The sequence below is a fragment of the Pogoniulus pusillus genome, chromosome 6, assembly GCF_015220805.1.
Source record: "Pogoniulus pusillus isolate bPogPus1 chromosome 6, bPogPus1.pri, whole genome shotgun sequence".
Classification (NCBI taxonomy): domain Eukaryota; kingdom Metazoa; phylum Chordata; class Aves; order Piciformes; family Lybiidae; genus Pogoniulus; species Pogoniulus pusillus.
In genome coordinates this window covers 17,634,720-17,649,430 of record NC_087269.1, presented here as the reverse complement: position 1 = coordinate 17,649,430, position 14,711 = coordinate 17,634,720, and the positions used below count along the sequence as shown (strand labels likewise).

The 14,711-nt window shown below is 39.6% G+C and overlaps 2 protein-coding genes across 5 annotated transcripts in view; one reads left to right on the top strand and one right to left on the bottom strand.

Annotated features, from left to right (window-relative positions):
- The window catches only part of RBP4 (retinol binding protein 4), a 30,331-nt gene extending 28,501 nt beyond the window's left edge, over nt 1–1,830 (top strand). For all 3 annotated transcript variants that reach the window (XM_064144711.1, XM_064144710.1, XM_064144712.1), the window contains one exon: nt 1,649–1,830. In XM_064144711.1, coding sequence (XP_064000781.1) covers nt 1,649–1,662 — 14 coding nt within the window. In that variant the 3' untranslated portion in view covers nt 1,663–1,830. The remainder of the gene's footprint in view (nt 1–1,648) is intronic.
- A 361-nt stretch (nt 1,831–2,191) lies between these two features.
- On the bottom strand, nt 2,192–8,715 carry FFAR4 (free fatty acid receptor 4). 2 transcript variants are annotated; one of them, XM_064144706.1, is made up of 4 exons: nt 7,746–8,715; nt 6,829–6,957; nt 3,446–3,505; nt 2,192–3,246 (listed from the first exon to the last, which is right to left on the bottom strand). In XM_064144706.1, exons 1-4 carry the CDS (start codon nt 8,280–8,282, stop codon nt 2,839–2,841), a joined length of 1,134 nt encoding a protein of 377 aa, XP_064000776.1. In that variant the 5' UTR covers nt 8,283–8,715; the 3' UTR covers nt 2,192–2,838. The 2 variants fall into 2 exon arrangements, with proteins under 2 accessions (XP_064000776.1, XP_064000777.1); XM_064144707.1 differs by lacking the exon at nt 3,446–3,505 and having other exon boundaries at nt 7,746–8,714.
- Nucleotides 8,716–14,711: the final 5,996 nt, after the last annotated feature.

Below are 14,711 nucleotides of genomic sequence, written 5' to 3'. Positions count from 1 at the left end.
GTGTCCTCTAGTGAGTGCTTCAAAGACCTTGATATTTTCTCATCATGAAGAGGTTACAGGCTGACCTGTGCAAGTCTGTGCTTGTCCACACAAGCAAAGGGAATTTGATGATAAAGGACTTAAAAACAGGAATAGCAAATTAAAATGGATGGAACTTTAAACTGGACACATTCAGAGCAGAAATAAATAGCCACTTGTTTAACTCCAAAGGTCATTAACCTTTGGAACAGTTTACCATGAGCTGTTGTTGTATGTTCTTCATCACTGAAATCTGTAAATCAAGATTAAAGGCTTTTCTAAAGGACACGTTAGAATAAACCGAGATTGACTGAAGGAACTTCTGTGTGTTACAAATAAAGTCAGAACAGATGAGCTCAGTCAGCTCTTGTGGCTCCATTACCTGTTCATCTGATCTATAAACAGAGAATAATATATATTGCCACGCTGTAATGTGGGTATGCTGATAACAGGGTACCCGAAAGACCTACTAGAGATGGGGGTGTGTTTAGAATACTGAACGGTGACCAGGAAAAGTGCCTCACCACAACGAAAATAAAAATTTTGTCTTGAAAAAGAATTCAGAGACAACATAGAAGAGTGGGTATTTGAGGCAGTCAAGGAGACACCACAAATGCAAATTAAATTATCTTTTGTGAATTATATGTCTGAATGCATAAAGGGTAGGATGAAAGAAACAACGTCGTATCAATTGATGTCACTTTTTTGTTTTGAATTCTGCATTCACTGCTCTTCAGATGAAAATTTCTGAAGATGAGAAACCAAAATGATGAGAACAGGGATTTTTTAAAAAAATATAACTATTTTTAACTAAGATAAAATGTATATATACAGCTGTTGTGCTCTTTGAGAGGTGTGTTCTGGTTGTTGTTTGCACAACTGTCAAACCCAGAGGAAGTACCATGCCATTCCAAAATCAGGATATTGGGCTAGTGCAAGTTCTGGTCTGTTTCATCATGGTGGGATTTGTGTTTGTATTAATTCTGCACTGTATGAAGCTCACACAGCCATAAATATAGTGCTGTCTTTTGCAAGGAAGTATAAACAAAACCAAAAGGGACCATACTGATTTATTCTTCTTCGTGATTCAACTTTTTGTGTGTGGATTTGAAGCCTTGCTACTTACTTTTTAATTCTGCTATTAAGAGGTAGAGAAGTAGTGAAAAAAAAGCCAACTTAACTGCTTGTGCTGACATGCATTCCACTGGTTTTGTGATAAAACTCTGATTGACATCAGTAGATGCTGCAAGAATAGGCTTGTATCTGTTCCTCACTGTGTGTAATTCCTGAAGCTAAATACTTTTTCCCAAAGAATTTTCATTAACTTTTAAAATTAACAGTGTATTCAAAGTAAGTTCCTAAGAAAAACCCAAAGCTAACAGATGTACAAAAATTATTAAAACACATAGGACAGATTGGATGAATTCCTGCACTGTTTGGAGATGAAAATTCTTTGGAATGATAAAACTGCCAGGCATTGTCATCATTATTACACGTAAGAGACTGCTAGACTCAAGTGCATTGAAAAGCTATTAGATACATATGTATTTAAAATTCTGTGAAAGTTTGTGTATTTTAGTTTTTTTCTACTGTAGTTGGCAATTAAAATTTTGGGTTTTGTTTGTTTCAGGATTTTGCTCTTAAGGAGACCCAAAACTATGGAAAGAAACCACATAACAGCATCATGGATGTAAAGTTAATGCAGTGATTGGGTGTTCTCTTGAAAACCTTCATTTAGATTTTGAGTATATTTATCTGGCCTCTGTAGCTCACCTTGTTAATAAACCAATTAAATATTTTAATAAACTTGGATGACAGGGGGTGCAAGTTGTTTGTATGCAAATCTGTGCATATACAGGCGGTGGTTTTATTAGTAAACTATGATCTTAATGCACTATTTTGAACTGACAACAGATGATAATGAATTCAATCTTTTTTTTGAGGTTTAAATTTCTGACTAAAAGAGTTTTAATTTAAAAGTTCAAAAAATATATGTATTTTAATTTATTTTCGAATAGAATGTCACTTTTTTTTTAAGGAAATACTGGAAACTGATCCCAGTAGCATTTAGATAAGAAGAAGGAATTTCATTGACCCTATATATACTGATTAACTTCATTATAAGAGTACTGAAGACATAAAAAAAAAATTGAATCCTTTTATAAGAACTATGTTACACACAACAAATAAACCATTATTTATTTACTATTTATAAACTGACAGGCATTAAGTCCATATTTTTGAGGTGGAACCAAATTCATCACTCACTTGATGATAATCCATGTTTATAATTTTGTTTGCTCAATCTAACGTTCAAGTAGTCAGCTGTTGAGGCATATAATCAAGTATCTTTTTAAATTAAAAGGAAGAGCAAATACTTTCAGAGAATACACATTTCACTAGAAGGTTGACCTCTCTTACTCAGCAGAAAATAAAGAGTAAAAATGGATCACTTGCCTTCTTGATATAGACTCCCTCTAACTTTCATTAATGACATTTATGCCAACTGAAAATGTACCCTCACAGAAATTAATTAATCTTGAAAGAACTTATTTCCACTATTTTACATTCACCAAATTCACTGCCTTAATCCTATTTATTTCAGTGTAAATGAAGAATACAATTCATTGGATTAAATTGTCCCAGTCTCACTGAGGCAGAACAGTAAAGTCAAGAGAATTTTACCTGAATTAAACATACAGATTTAGGGGCTTTTTTTTTCCTTCTCTGGCATATAATACTATCACATAGTGACCTATTCAACCTGATATAGTGTAGACACTGACACCCACAGTGCTGCACAGCTTAGACTTTAAACAATTATTTAGTGACAAAAGATAAATGTGGTTGTTCATGGTTACTTCTTCTTGCAGTGGTTTCTGTCCCAGCACCATGCCTTAAAGGGATCCCTGTACAACACAAAAGAATTTCCTCACATTTACGCCTGAAATGGGCAACATTATACAAAATCGGGTTGACAGCAGAGTTGGCAAAAGTGAATAACACTATCCAGAAGAAAACAGATGGCAAAATACTTAAATCTTGTTTGTAGTTCTGGACTAAAATTAAAATAATAGTTATCATAATTGGGCTCCACATGATAAAGAATGAAATCATCAACAAAATGAGGGCTCGGAATAGTTTGTAGTCTTGCTGGGAAACACGAATCTGATGATTTTCTGAGTAGGCTAAACCAGCATTTAAACTCCGTCTTGATGCTTTTGTAATCTGCAGTAAAATAGAAGAAAGTAATTTTAGTTGAAACCTACAATACATTTTAGCAAGCGTAAATCTTGGCATGTGATGCTTCTCTTTTGACTACAAGAATGGCATTGCCAAATTCCATTTTTTACTTTTTGTTAATTATTCAATTTCAAACATTCTCACTTTACTAGCTATCTTATTTTCCTCTTCGCTCAGAACTCACCTCAATATTAGATAAGCTGGTTTCTCTCCTCATGGCTCTGTACCAGCCATAAGTACTTTTCTGTACAAAAAAAGAGCCTTAATTATTCATGAAATCCCATAAACTTCATATCAGGACCTATCTAAATAAATAATTGGGTTTTTTTCCACAAATGTGACCTGGAACATGGTTGACAATTCCACTGATGTGCATGAAGGGATGTAATCCAATTGTCTTTCACCCAGGCTGGTGTTATAAGGTAGATATTAGAAGCAGCATGAATTTATTACAGTAACTTATTGTATGTTTTAAATACAGATTGGATTTTATGTTTTTTTTGTGTAAACTTTCAGTTTTCCAGTTACTATTCAGAATTCTATGAATTAGCTTGAAATCTTATGGATCCTTTTGTCAGTATGAAAATATGAAGAGATATATTGGAGCCTGGATGAGGCACTTGGTGCCATGGTCTGGTTGACTGGATAGGGCTGGGGGCTAGGTTGGACTGGATGATCTCTTCCAACCTGCTTGATTCTATGAGTCTATGTGTTTATGGGTAGTTTGGGAGTCTAGAATTCCTAAGTATGAATCACCTCTCATTAGACAGAATATTGACTCCCAATGGCTTGAAGAAAATTCTAAATCTCATGCTTTACATCCCTGTCTGCACTGAAGGTAGCATAGCACAGTTAAGTCTGTTACATTCATGTGTCTGATGCAAACTAAACAATATTTGAAATATTTAGCAAGGAAACATTTATATTAAATAATTGAGATGTCATTTTACACCCTGCACAGGATTTTCAAATGCCTGGACCTATTTGATGTCTAAGGAGGAAAGTCAAAAAGTGGAAGATTCTTCCTACCACTTTTTTGTGCAACGTTTTCCTTTGTCAATAACTAAAGGACAAGCTTTCTGATTTTGTCAGAGAGATAGATGTCTTAGAATAGACATTTATTAAGAACCTAGACAGATACCAAAGATCTCAACAGAATGTAAGTGCATAAATCAAAATTCACGATCCAAAAATGGGCTTCTCAGCAGCTGCTGAATCTGAGGACAGTCTCACCATCTGCTTCCCTCATTTAAAAGGGACAGATAATTCTGATGTTTTGAGCATGTAAAACTATTCTAGCCTGATGATCGGCTGTACCCATATGAAATCCAGAAATTAGTCTAACTCCTCCAAACAATCTGATGCAAGAGTTGCTCTCCAAGAAGACCTAGCCTGTCTTAGCAAGAATACAAAGGACTAATACCCACTTCTAATACAAACGTGGGGAACCCGAGTTCCATACTCTACTCAGCCTCCACTGTTCAAAACGGCTATAGAATGTTCTCATCAGATACCTCTGTATCTGCCCCATGGAAGTACTCTTCACCTTTCCCAACAGAACTACACAGCCTACAACTAAGAATGCAAGAATCACACAATCATAGAATGGTTTGTGTTGGAAGGGACCCTAAAGAACATCTAGCACTGCAGTAAATGAGACACAGCTGCATCTTAATTAAGTGCTCAAATGAATAGGAGTGGCAGTGATATGTTTGGGGCTCCTTTTCAGTCTGCCTAGTATAAGGAATCTAGATATCTACTGTGGACATCTGGACCATGCTATTAGAACCAGGAACTTAGAAGTGATATATATACAAGTACATAACTTCCAGAACACAAGCACTTTTACTAGTTCCAGCCTATAATCTAAGTCTTGCCTCATTTGAGGGGAAACAGTGCATAAACAAATACCTTCATTACAGATCAAGGATTCTAATCCGTGTTATTTGAATACGTGAGTGCTTTGAACTGCTTTCAGCAACACTGAGCATTGCACTGTGTGTGCACTGGCATCATGGACTGTTCTCATCAAGTCAGAGTCATTCTGCTATTAAGAATGACTCAGGAATGAAGACATTCTCCAGCTGAGTTCTTCTTGCTTCCTGGAGAGCCATGTGAGATAGAAAACTCAAGTTTTAACAGACAGGTTTCTGCTGTAGGCTCCATTAACTTTTGGGGTTCAGGAGAAATGGTAACACATCTTAGCATTTGTGTTATCAAATTGGAAAAGAAATGTGAGTATAGCAGCATGAGGCTGTTTTGTAATCCAGAATTCCAAACACTTTCCTGGGCTTCTAATTCCTATGTGTCATGATGCTTTCTAGACTTAGTTGTTATCTAGAGTCTGCAAAGAGAAGAGAAACTCCATTCCTGGTCTCTGACCAGGGACTGTGATATTCCTTGGCCTGCAGTTCTTTGCAGTTATTTTAAAAGGGCTCAGAGTCTTCACTAACTACATTCTTTGCCTACAGCAAATACGAACTTACAAAAGGCAAGTGCTTTACTTCACTACAAAAGGTTTACCTAATGCCTTTACCTCAAAGTTATAATGAGCTCATAGAGCGTACAGAACTAAGAGCTGATGATTTTGACAATGAGTTTAAGCCTGATGCAATAGGCAAGTCTATGTAGAGCCCAGATTCTAGGTCCTAGGTTCATGCAGTTTGCTGCATGTACCCACAGCCCCTTGGTGCTCTTCATTTCATCAGTTGATTCCCTGCTCAATAATCTGAATTTTCAAAGTTCCTTTCCAAAGCCTGTAATTTTCCTTAAGTATAGTATAAGAAGTTTAATTACCTAATACAGGAATCAGAAATCTTTTGGAGGCACTTGTTAAATACTAGATATTGCCTAATTTGAAGATTTCAATTTCTTATTCACTCTGGTTTTGGGAGATGAAAGAAAAAGAAACCAGACGTTTTATAAGGAATTTAGGTAGGTAATATGTTGCTAGAAGAGAGATTAAAATTCTGTGGTGCCTGGTGTCTTGGCCTGTATTTCTGGAGTTAAATAACATCCGTTCAGAAAGAAAAGTAAAAGCAGTGTTTAACTTACAGGGTTTTGTTCGCAAAGTTTGAAATTGTGGAGGAATAAGTATAACAATATCTGCGTACTAAAAACAGACAACAAAAATTAGCAGATATAAAAGGGGATGGATTTTTTCTAGACCTTCTTCTCTTTGCTTTCTTACAAATCCCTTATGACTTGAGTTTAGGCTCAAGGAAACCAAAATCTAGTTTTCAGTTATTACAGGTGCTTGACTCTTAGCATTTGAAAGATTGACAGTCTTTAAAAACAAACAGCACATAAATGGAGAATATGAAACGATACATACATATATATGAAGGTAAACTTTGTGTTGGGCTTCCAGTCATGTGCTGCTCAGGAATGCTTTTAGCTGATACATTATGTACAGAGTGACGTGCTCATTTTACGTCACAATTACCATTTACTGAGCAAATTATGTCTATTCCCTTTAAGTCTATTTGTATTCAGTTGCAATATTTTGAGTTACCATTTATATTTACATCTCTTCACTCTACAACAAAATTTAAAGGAAAAACATACCTGTAAGATTTTGGAATAACTGAAGACAATGATTAATCCCGGTATTAGAAAGAAAACAACAGCAAAGGTCACATCCCAAACTATTTCTCCTGCAATGGTGGGCCAAACTAGTGTGCAAATATGAATGTCCTGTTTACAAAGAAAGGAAGAAAATTAACATAGTACTGCGATTTTTACTACAAACTTGTCCTTCTCTCCTTTTATGCCTCTGGAGAAAATGGCTGGAGACTATACCAAGTCTGTGGAAACTTTCTACTTAAACAGAGCAGTCAACTAACACATTACCACAGGGTTTTAAAAGCCCATATAATTACAAACACAGGCATTGTCCACAATTTAACTATTGCCATAAATTTAACAGCAAATGCTAATGGAAGTTTTAAAATGGAAACTTGGAGACGTTGAAACTTCATCATGTGTTTGTTTATCATTCTGAATGTGCTTCTAAACGCATTTACAAATACTAGACTGTAAAATCTGTGCGTGGCCATTTCTGCAGAGATTGCCACATGGCACTGGGCAGCTCTCCCAGGAGCTGACCCTCCGCTAAGGGAGAAGTATGCTGAGAGTTGGAGCCGCACTGGGAACACAAAGAAACGCCACACGATACACATTTCACACCTAACGGCAGGGCCTGCCAGGATAGTGGGGCGGGAGGGGACGGCGGCCGCCGGTGCGGGTCTCCCGGGCGGCCCTGCCGCGGAGAGCTTCGGTTGTTTCTGCAGGCATGACCGTGCCCGGAACACGGAGCGCTGCTTGCTCCCCATCGCTGTCCACTCGGCGATAGAGGCGGACGAGCCTCACTCGCCGTCTAGTCCCCAGCCCACCTCCCTATCTCGAATCCTGACGTCTCCCGCGCTTGCTCTCCCCTAGTGCACACTTCCTCTCTGCAGGCTCTGCTCGGCGCTCTCTCTCACCTCACCGGCGGCAGCAGGCAGCCGCACTACGGTGAAGAAGCAGCAGAGCGGGAGGGTGGCGAGGGCGGCAAACCCCCAGATGAAAAGGAGGGCGGCGGCCAGCGCCTTGCGGCGGCGGAACGCAGCGTGGCGCAGTCGGGCGATGCTGACGACGCGTTCCAGGCTGACGGCCGAGAGAGAGAGGATGACGACGGCGCCGCTGAGGCTCACCACGTAGAAGAGCATGTGGCAGACGAAGTTGCCCAGCTCCCAGGACTCCGTCCACCGCACAACGGCGATGAATGGGATGGAGGTGATGAACAGCAGGTCGGCACAGAAGAGGTTGAGGACGAGGCAGTTGGCAGCGCTCAAGCGGTGCTGCTGCCGCCGCACCAGCAAGCAGATGCCCCAGACATTTCCCACCAAGGCCAGCAAAAAGATGGAGGCCAGGGCAGACGACTCACCAACACGCAGGGCTGTCACATTGTGGCCCCTGAAGTCCGAGAAGAAGGGGAAGTAGGACCTGTTGCCCCCTGGTGTGTTCCTGGACCCCAGCATGAGGGTGGCCAGCAGGCATGAGAGACCCACTCCAGGTGGCAGCACCAGCCCTAAGGGAAGGGCTGCGCTCCCAACCACCACGGTGGCACTCGGGGTACCCTTCTGACATGGAGCAGAGGATTGGCCGCCATCCCTCTCCTCTTCCACCTCTCCGTGCCAGTGAGGGCTCAACTGTGCCACCTGGGTGGTTTATGGTCCTTGTGCCTAAGTAGAACAAGGAAGTGGGAGGGTAAACATGTTGCAGCTCACACAAAGGTGAGGCCGTGGCGTGCTTTGAGGCAGCAAGGGGCTGGGGCTGCGCAGGGCTGCCTGACACCTCCTCGGATAGGGTGTGGGTCAGTGCGCTGGCACCTGCATGCTGAGGAGCCCAGGCCTGGCTACCTCCTTCAGGGCTCTGCTGCTCTACAGGCCTCTGGGTGCTGGTGACCCTTGGAGGCCGCGCAGGCCGCTCCCCCTCCACTCGGGGTGTGTGCGCAGTTTAAAAGGGGGGGAAGGGCTGTCAGACCATTCTGAGAGCTCATCTTGTCAGCCTGGGGTAACCTGCACTACTCTAAGGTTAAAAAAAAAATGCCCATTGCCTTGTGTTTTGAGATGGTACTTTGAAACAGCAGGCATGTACATTGCTTCTACTACCTGTCCTTGTCCAGGATGGAGGAGAAGTGTCACTGCCTTAATTTTTGGGATCCATTTACTAAATTGATCCTGAGTCCTACACACCTATGTTACAAGTTCTTGATGAAGAAGCCTCGTAAATTAAGACATACCTAGAAAATAACATTTTTTTTCCTCTGGATGATTCCTGCAAGCAGTTGCTTAAATTGTTGCTGAATGTGGTCCTTTTCGCTTAAGCTCTTCATTCCCAGTGGTTTAGAAATGGACTGGGAGCGAAGCACATAAAACATCACAGCCGGGCAGATAATGTCCCATAAAAGAAGATAAACTGCTTTCATAAAGTATGGTAAACAGTTGTATAACTTTAGATAGGTCTGGATGAATTCATTTGACTGTGTGCCTGCAGAGCTGCTTCAGGGTGCAGTTACACTCTTGGCTGTATGGAACTAGACCATCTGATTAGGTGAGAGTTATTCCAATCTGGTGTGCCAGTGGGACCAGGTGACTGGGTGGTGCTTCCATGGTACCCTAGGTGTGACCCTGCCATCAACTGCTTATGCAATGGCTTTAGTGGGGATTCCAGATTAGTGGGGATTCCAGAAACTCAGTCTTTCTAAGGGACAATCTCCTGATGAAGAATGACAAGAGTGAAGTCTTTCCTGGACTGCTTCCCATGTTTTTGCCAGTGTACAATTTACATTGTTTTTAATTAGCATGTTTTTTTCTTGAGCTGGAAGTGTTTCTGAACTATGCTGTCTCATCAAACGGCGAGTTTGTAGGGTGGCTTAAACAGGTGTACAAGCTACTGCTACAAGTTCCTGCTGATTCTTCTGACTGAAATGTGGACAGATTCACTGTTGAGTGGCTGCTGTGAACTGGAGACAATAAGAAATCTTGCAAAGAATTGTAATTTTTTGTCAGCTAGTAACACAAGTAACTGGCAAGTGCCTTGAAACACATTTTATTCAACATAATTTACTGGGATTAAAAAAACTCTTGTGCCCATATTGCAAAGGTTTCAGCAAATTTAATCTAACTACTGAGGATGATTATTCATATTTATGACCAAAGTTTGACCTATCTAGCCACAATGTATGTCAGCTCTGCTATGGACTGATTCTGAAAAATTATTATCAAATCTTGAAATACAGCAAATACCTTCCAGTTGTCCCAGTCTCATAGATCTAGGATTTAATACAAGCTGACAAACTAGACCCAGAGTTCTGGGCAGCTGGCAAGCAGTGTGGTGGCCAGCTCTGAGTACAGGCTGGAATTTGAAGAAGAGCCATTGTTAGAAGTCTGCTTGTACCTGTGTGAAAACTTGAAAGGCATTAACAAGATGGCTGGGGTCAGTTGGAAATGGTAATACAATAGAAATGCAAATTGTGTTATGAATGCAAACTGTATCTCTTTTGGTGTGAGTAGAAAATTATATTAGAAGTGGGTCCTGTCCATTCAGGGTAAAATAAGTGCATTTGAATGAGAATGGGAGAAAGAAAACAGGGAAAGAAACATAGAAAGCAACATTATTGAAGAAAGTATTATGTTTTCAGTCAAGGAGAGGAGGAATGCCAGACATGAGCAGGTACAAAAATGAGACGGTATATGGAAGTACTAGGATAGACATGTGATCTTCTTTAGAAAGGATCACATTTACCTTTGGTCCTTGGGTATGAATGAGAACCTTAGTTGGCATAAGCCTGTTGTTTGCTCAGGGGAACTAAAGTGAAAATGCTGCATTTAGTATACTATTAGTGAGTCAGCTTCACGCTGACCTGTGTGCAAAATCCTGTGCTTGGCGACAGCAGAAGTGTGAAGAAATACTCACATTTCCATGTGGTTTTAGCAAATGCATGGGAGCTCCTTGCAGGAACAAAACCAGTCTGATTACTCATGGCTCTAATGGATCCATTATCTTAAAAAAAAAAAGTTCTCTTTTCCCACCCATAAAATACAAAAGCTGTATTTGCTGTTGGGTAACTACAATCGTAGCAACCATCACAACATGAAATCTGAGGAAGAGAGGAATCATAACCTCAGTAGAGCTACTCTGGCATTACTGTAATAGGTGTGCAGTGTATGCTCTGCATGTGCTTATGACAAGGAAGTGATTAACAGAATGCTTGGAAACCTAATTGCTTAACCGATGTAATTTTTTTAACCTACCTGCTCTTTTGTGCTCAGAAGTGGTGAAACATGGAGTTGCCTCAGATTTCATTGTTCTAGATTAAATGAAAGTTGTGGGGCCATCTGTGGAGACGGTTAGCTAGCCTACCAGGGAAAAATCTTGTTCCCTTTTTTTTCCCGCTCTCTCCTCATCCTGAATTAAAGCCTGAGGCTTTGTCTTCTCTATGGCAGATAAGGGCTGTGTTACCTGATACAGTAAGTCAAGCTGTGTTTTTCAGATTGTTCCCCTGACAACCATGAACTGTTAGGACAGATGGAGATAGTTCAGCTTATTTATTTCTTGAACATCAGAAATACTCCCAAAGAGGTGGACCTCTTGGGCTAGGTAATTCTGGGAGGCAGGGATTCTTGTTCTGTTTCAACATGACCTAGTAAAGGGTTTTGCCTTACTTTTGTGTTCTGTTGCGTGTAAATCGGTGTTTTAAGTCTCTGGGTCTATGTTCATGCACCTGTATCACAGTGAGTAAATAGTACTAACCTCCATAACAGATGTGTTGCATATTTAATGTTTGCTAAGTGATTTAAATTCATTGCACTAGCAATATTTTCCCCTCTTCATGAAATAGGTTCCAAGTGTGTAGGTGACTCAAGTTGTGTCTGTATAAGAAAGGTTTTAGCATTTTTTCAACCAAGGTTAGCTTTCTGCTTTTGTTTTTGCTTCTGCTGTACTGCACTTCTTCTGATAGACACTGTCAATTAGAATTTATGCCATTGTTTCAAATACAAATATGTTCTGATTTATTTTGCATTTTATGAAGTTGCCAAACTACTCACCCACTGTGTACTTTTTATCAGTGAGAGGAGCTGTTTACATAAATGTCTAAGGGAGAAATTTGAACTTTCAGTGCAAATATAAATAATATCTTCATATAGTAGCAAGATCACCCACTCCAGTGTCCACTGCAAACAGGAGATGCTTTCTGTGGATCTATGTAATCACATGAAGAACTGTATCTTCTGGGGAGTGAGCTAGCTTCTTCCAAGGAGTCTTCCTTTCTTGTGGTCAGTATTCATTAGGAGCCAAAAAACTTCCTGAGATAATATGCCAGTGATGCCATAATTTCAAGCTGTAGCAGCAGCATTACTGACCAATTCCTCAGTCAAAAGTGGAGCTGCCTATAATACTTTTAAGTAGACTTTCTTTCTAACAAGGGCTGGAGCAAGTTTTTCTTGTCAAAAATGATAGATTTTTTTTCCAACAGCAACACTGAACAATTTCCTTATGACTTTCAGCAAGGGAGGAATTTCTTTCTGGACAAATGTAAGCACACAGTGTGTGTAACAGTGAATTCCCCTGGAGGGTCATGATCTCCATTATGCTGCATGCTAACCAAGATTTACCAGAATGAGTCAGCTCCACCTAGACTGTTGCAACCAAATAAGGTTGTTTTTTAATAGTTTTAGATACTGTATTAGTCTTACACATCTAGCCCGTGGATTTAGGAGTTTATCAGTGAATAAAGAGTATCCAAACTGTTTATTTAAACATTGCAGTATCTGGTATTCCTCTTGCTAAGAAACTGAGATCCTGAGCAAATTTACATGGAGAATTACAGCTTGATATTTAAGTGCTACTTTATGCCATTAAATGTGTATGAAGTTACATTCCTCCTGATGTGGAATACTGTGGTGTGCCTCTGAAAGATTTACAAACCTCTTGTACTCAGGAGTTGTACTGAAACATTTCCTGAAAACATTGGTCTGCTGTGTTGCACACAGTACAGAGATCACAGATGTAATCTATTTCCCTTATGTTCAAGACTCCAGTGATTAGAGGGTGCTCTTATTCATGAAGTTTAAGGAGAATAGGCTTGCTCTCTTTCCTATATGCCTCATCTTAGCAGAGTACCTTATTTGGAGCAGCAGGTGTTCTTCATGTCAGAAACTGGGATAGAACTTTACTTTTAACTATTTTTGAATTAAGGTCTACAGACTGACTGTCTGCTGCAAAGAAAATCTGTTGGTGTTGGAAGGCAAGACTTGTGCTTAGCTAGCATTAACCTAGAGCTGGAGAAACAGAAAAATTATTGCAACACCAATGAGAGAAATTACAGACAATATAGCCAATGCTTTAAATTCTGATGGAAACCCTTCTGACTTCCCAAGTCTAATGCTAAGTCATGTTATTTCCCACACTGTTCATGTTTTTTCTTATCAGTGGCTGTTTGGAATCTGTTTGCTTCATAATTTCTTATGAAATTATTAAAGAGATGTTTCTTAGAGCTTCTCATAAATTGAGTCCAGAAATCATGGATGCTTAAATAAGGCTGTATGGCTTTCTGTCTAGGTGAGTGAGGCAATACTGACCAGATCACACCTGTTACATTGATAGAACTTGTGCTACGAGTGTACTCATTCACCTGTTTGAGTTGATCAAGGAAATTAAACCTGATTGCTTTTCTGTCAAGAAGCCAGCTGGATATCACTATGATAAGGTCCCAGGCTTGTTTCTTATAGGATATTCTGAAGCACTTCAGGTTGCTCTCTCTTTTTGAACCTATTAATTCAGTATGAAATACTTAAAATTTTGATTGGTCAGAGAGACAGTAATTACTACTGAGTAGATGTCTCTGAATACTGGTAGAGAGCTCTGTGCCAGGTGTGAAGGGAGACCAGGTATAAAGGGAGACCAGGTGTAGGGTGAGGCTTCAGTTCATGACTATATATCCTGTTTGAAGTCTGCCTTTTTTTTCTTTTTTTCTTGAAAGGAGACTCATTGTCATGGGTCTCCAATGATAGAAGGGAAATTACTTCTGTGAATCCTCTACAGTACCTCCTTTCTGCACATCTAGCCTTTCTAGAGGAGTCATGTTTTTTCATTAATTTGATCAGAAATCTGAAAGACTTCTACTACATTTCCATTGTTCTAAATTGTTCTTGCCTCAAAATTGGATACAGCATTTCAGCTACAAAGTCTCATCTGTATTGACTAGAAATGAAAGCTTATTTGCAAAACACACAAGAGTCTGTTTATTCACCACATTGTAAAACTGTTGGAAAATCATGCAGGTAGGATATCGAGTCATATCCAAGTTACTGTAATCCAAATAAACTTTCTGGGGGAACTGATACACTGTCATACTATTTATTTCTGGGGTTAATAGTTGATTTTTCCTACATGTAATACATCATCCTATTTATTTTAGATCACTGGTCTTGATAAATTGAAAATCCCTGCTGTCTCCTAAAGACTTCTCAGTTCCTACCTTGTAATGTGTCTGATTTTATGTGTGCTCCAATTGCATATGCATCATCTATGAAAATATAAATAGTATTGGAATCATATAAATTACCATGGGGTTGTGTAACACATTATTCTTAGTTAATAATTTTGATGTTTTAATAAGGAGAGAAGATAAATGCATTGAAAGGTACTAACACATGGGAACCACATCTGGCTCTCAAAGCTTGAAATTATTAGAAAGGCCCACATATGTGTCCCCTATCCTTAAGTTATACCCTAGGCATTCACTTTAGGTTGTTTGTCAGACACTGAATATTCTGGCCATATGGGTCAGAACAAAGATCAATTTTTTACTGCAGTTTTGTTTTAGGGGCTAAAAACTATTGGTCCTTCAGTCTGCAATGCAGCTTTTTGCCCAGTTGTGCCACCCACTGTATAGATTAGAG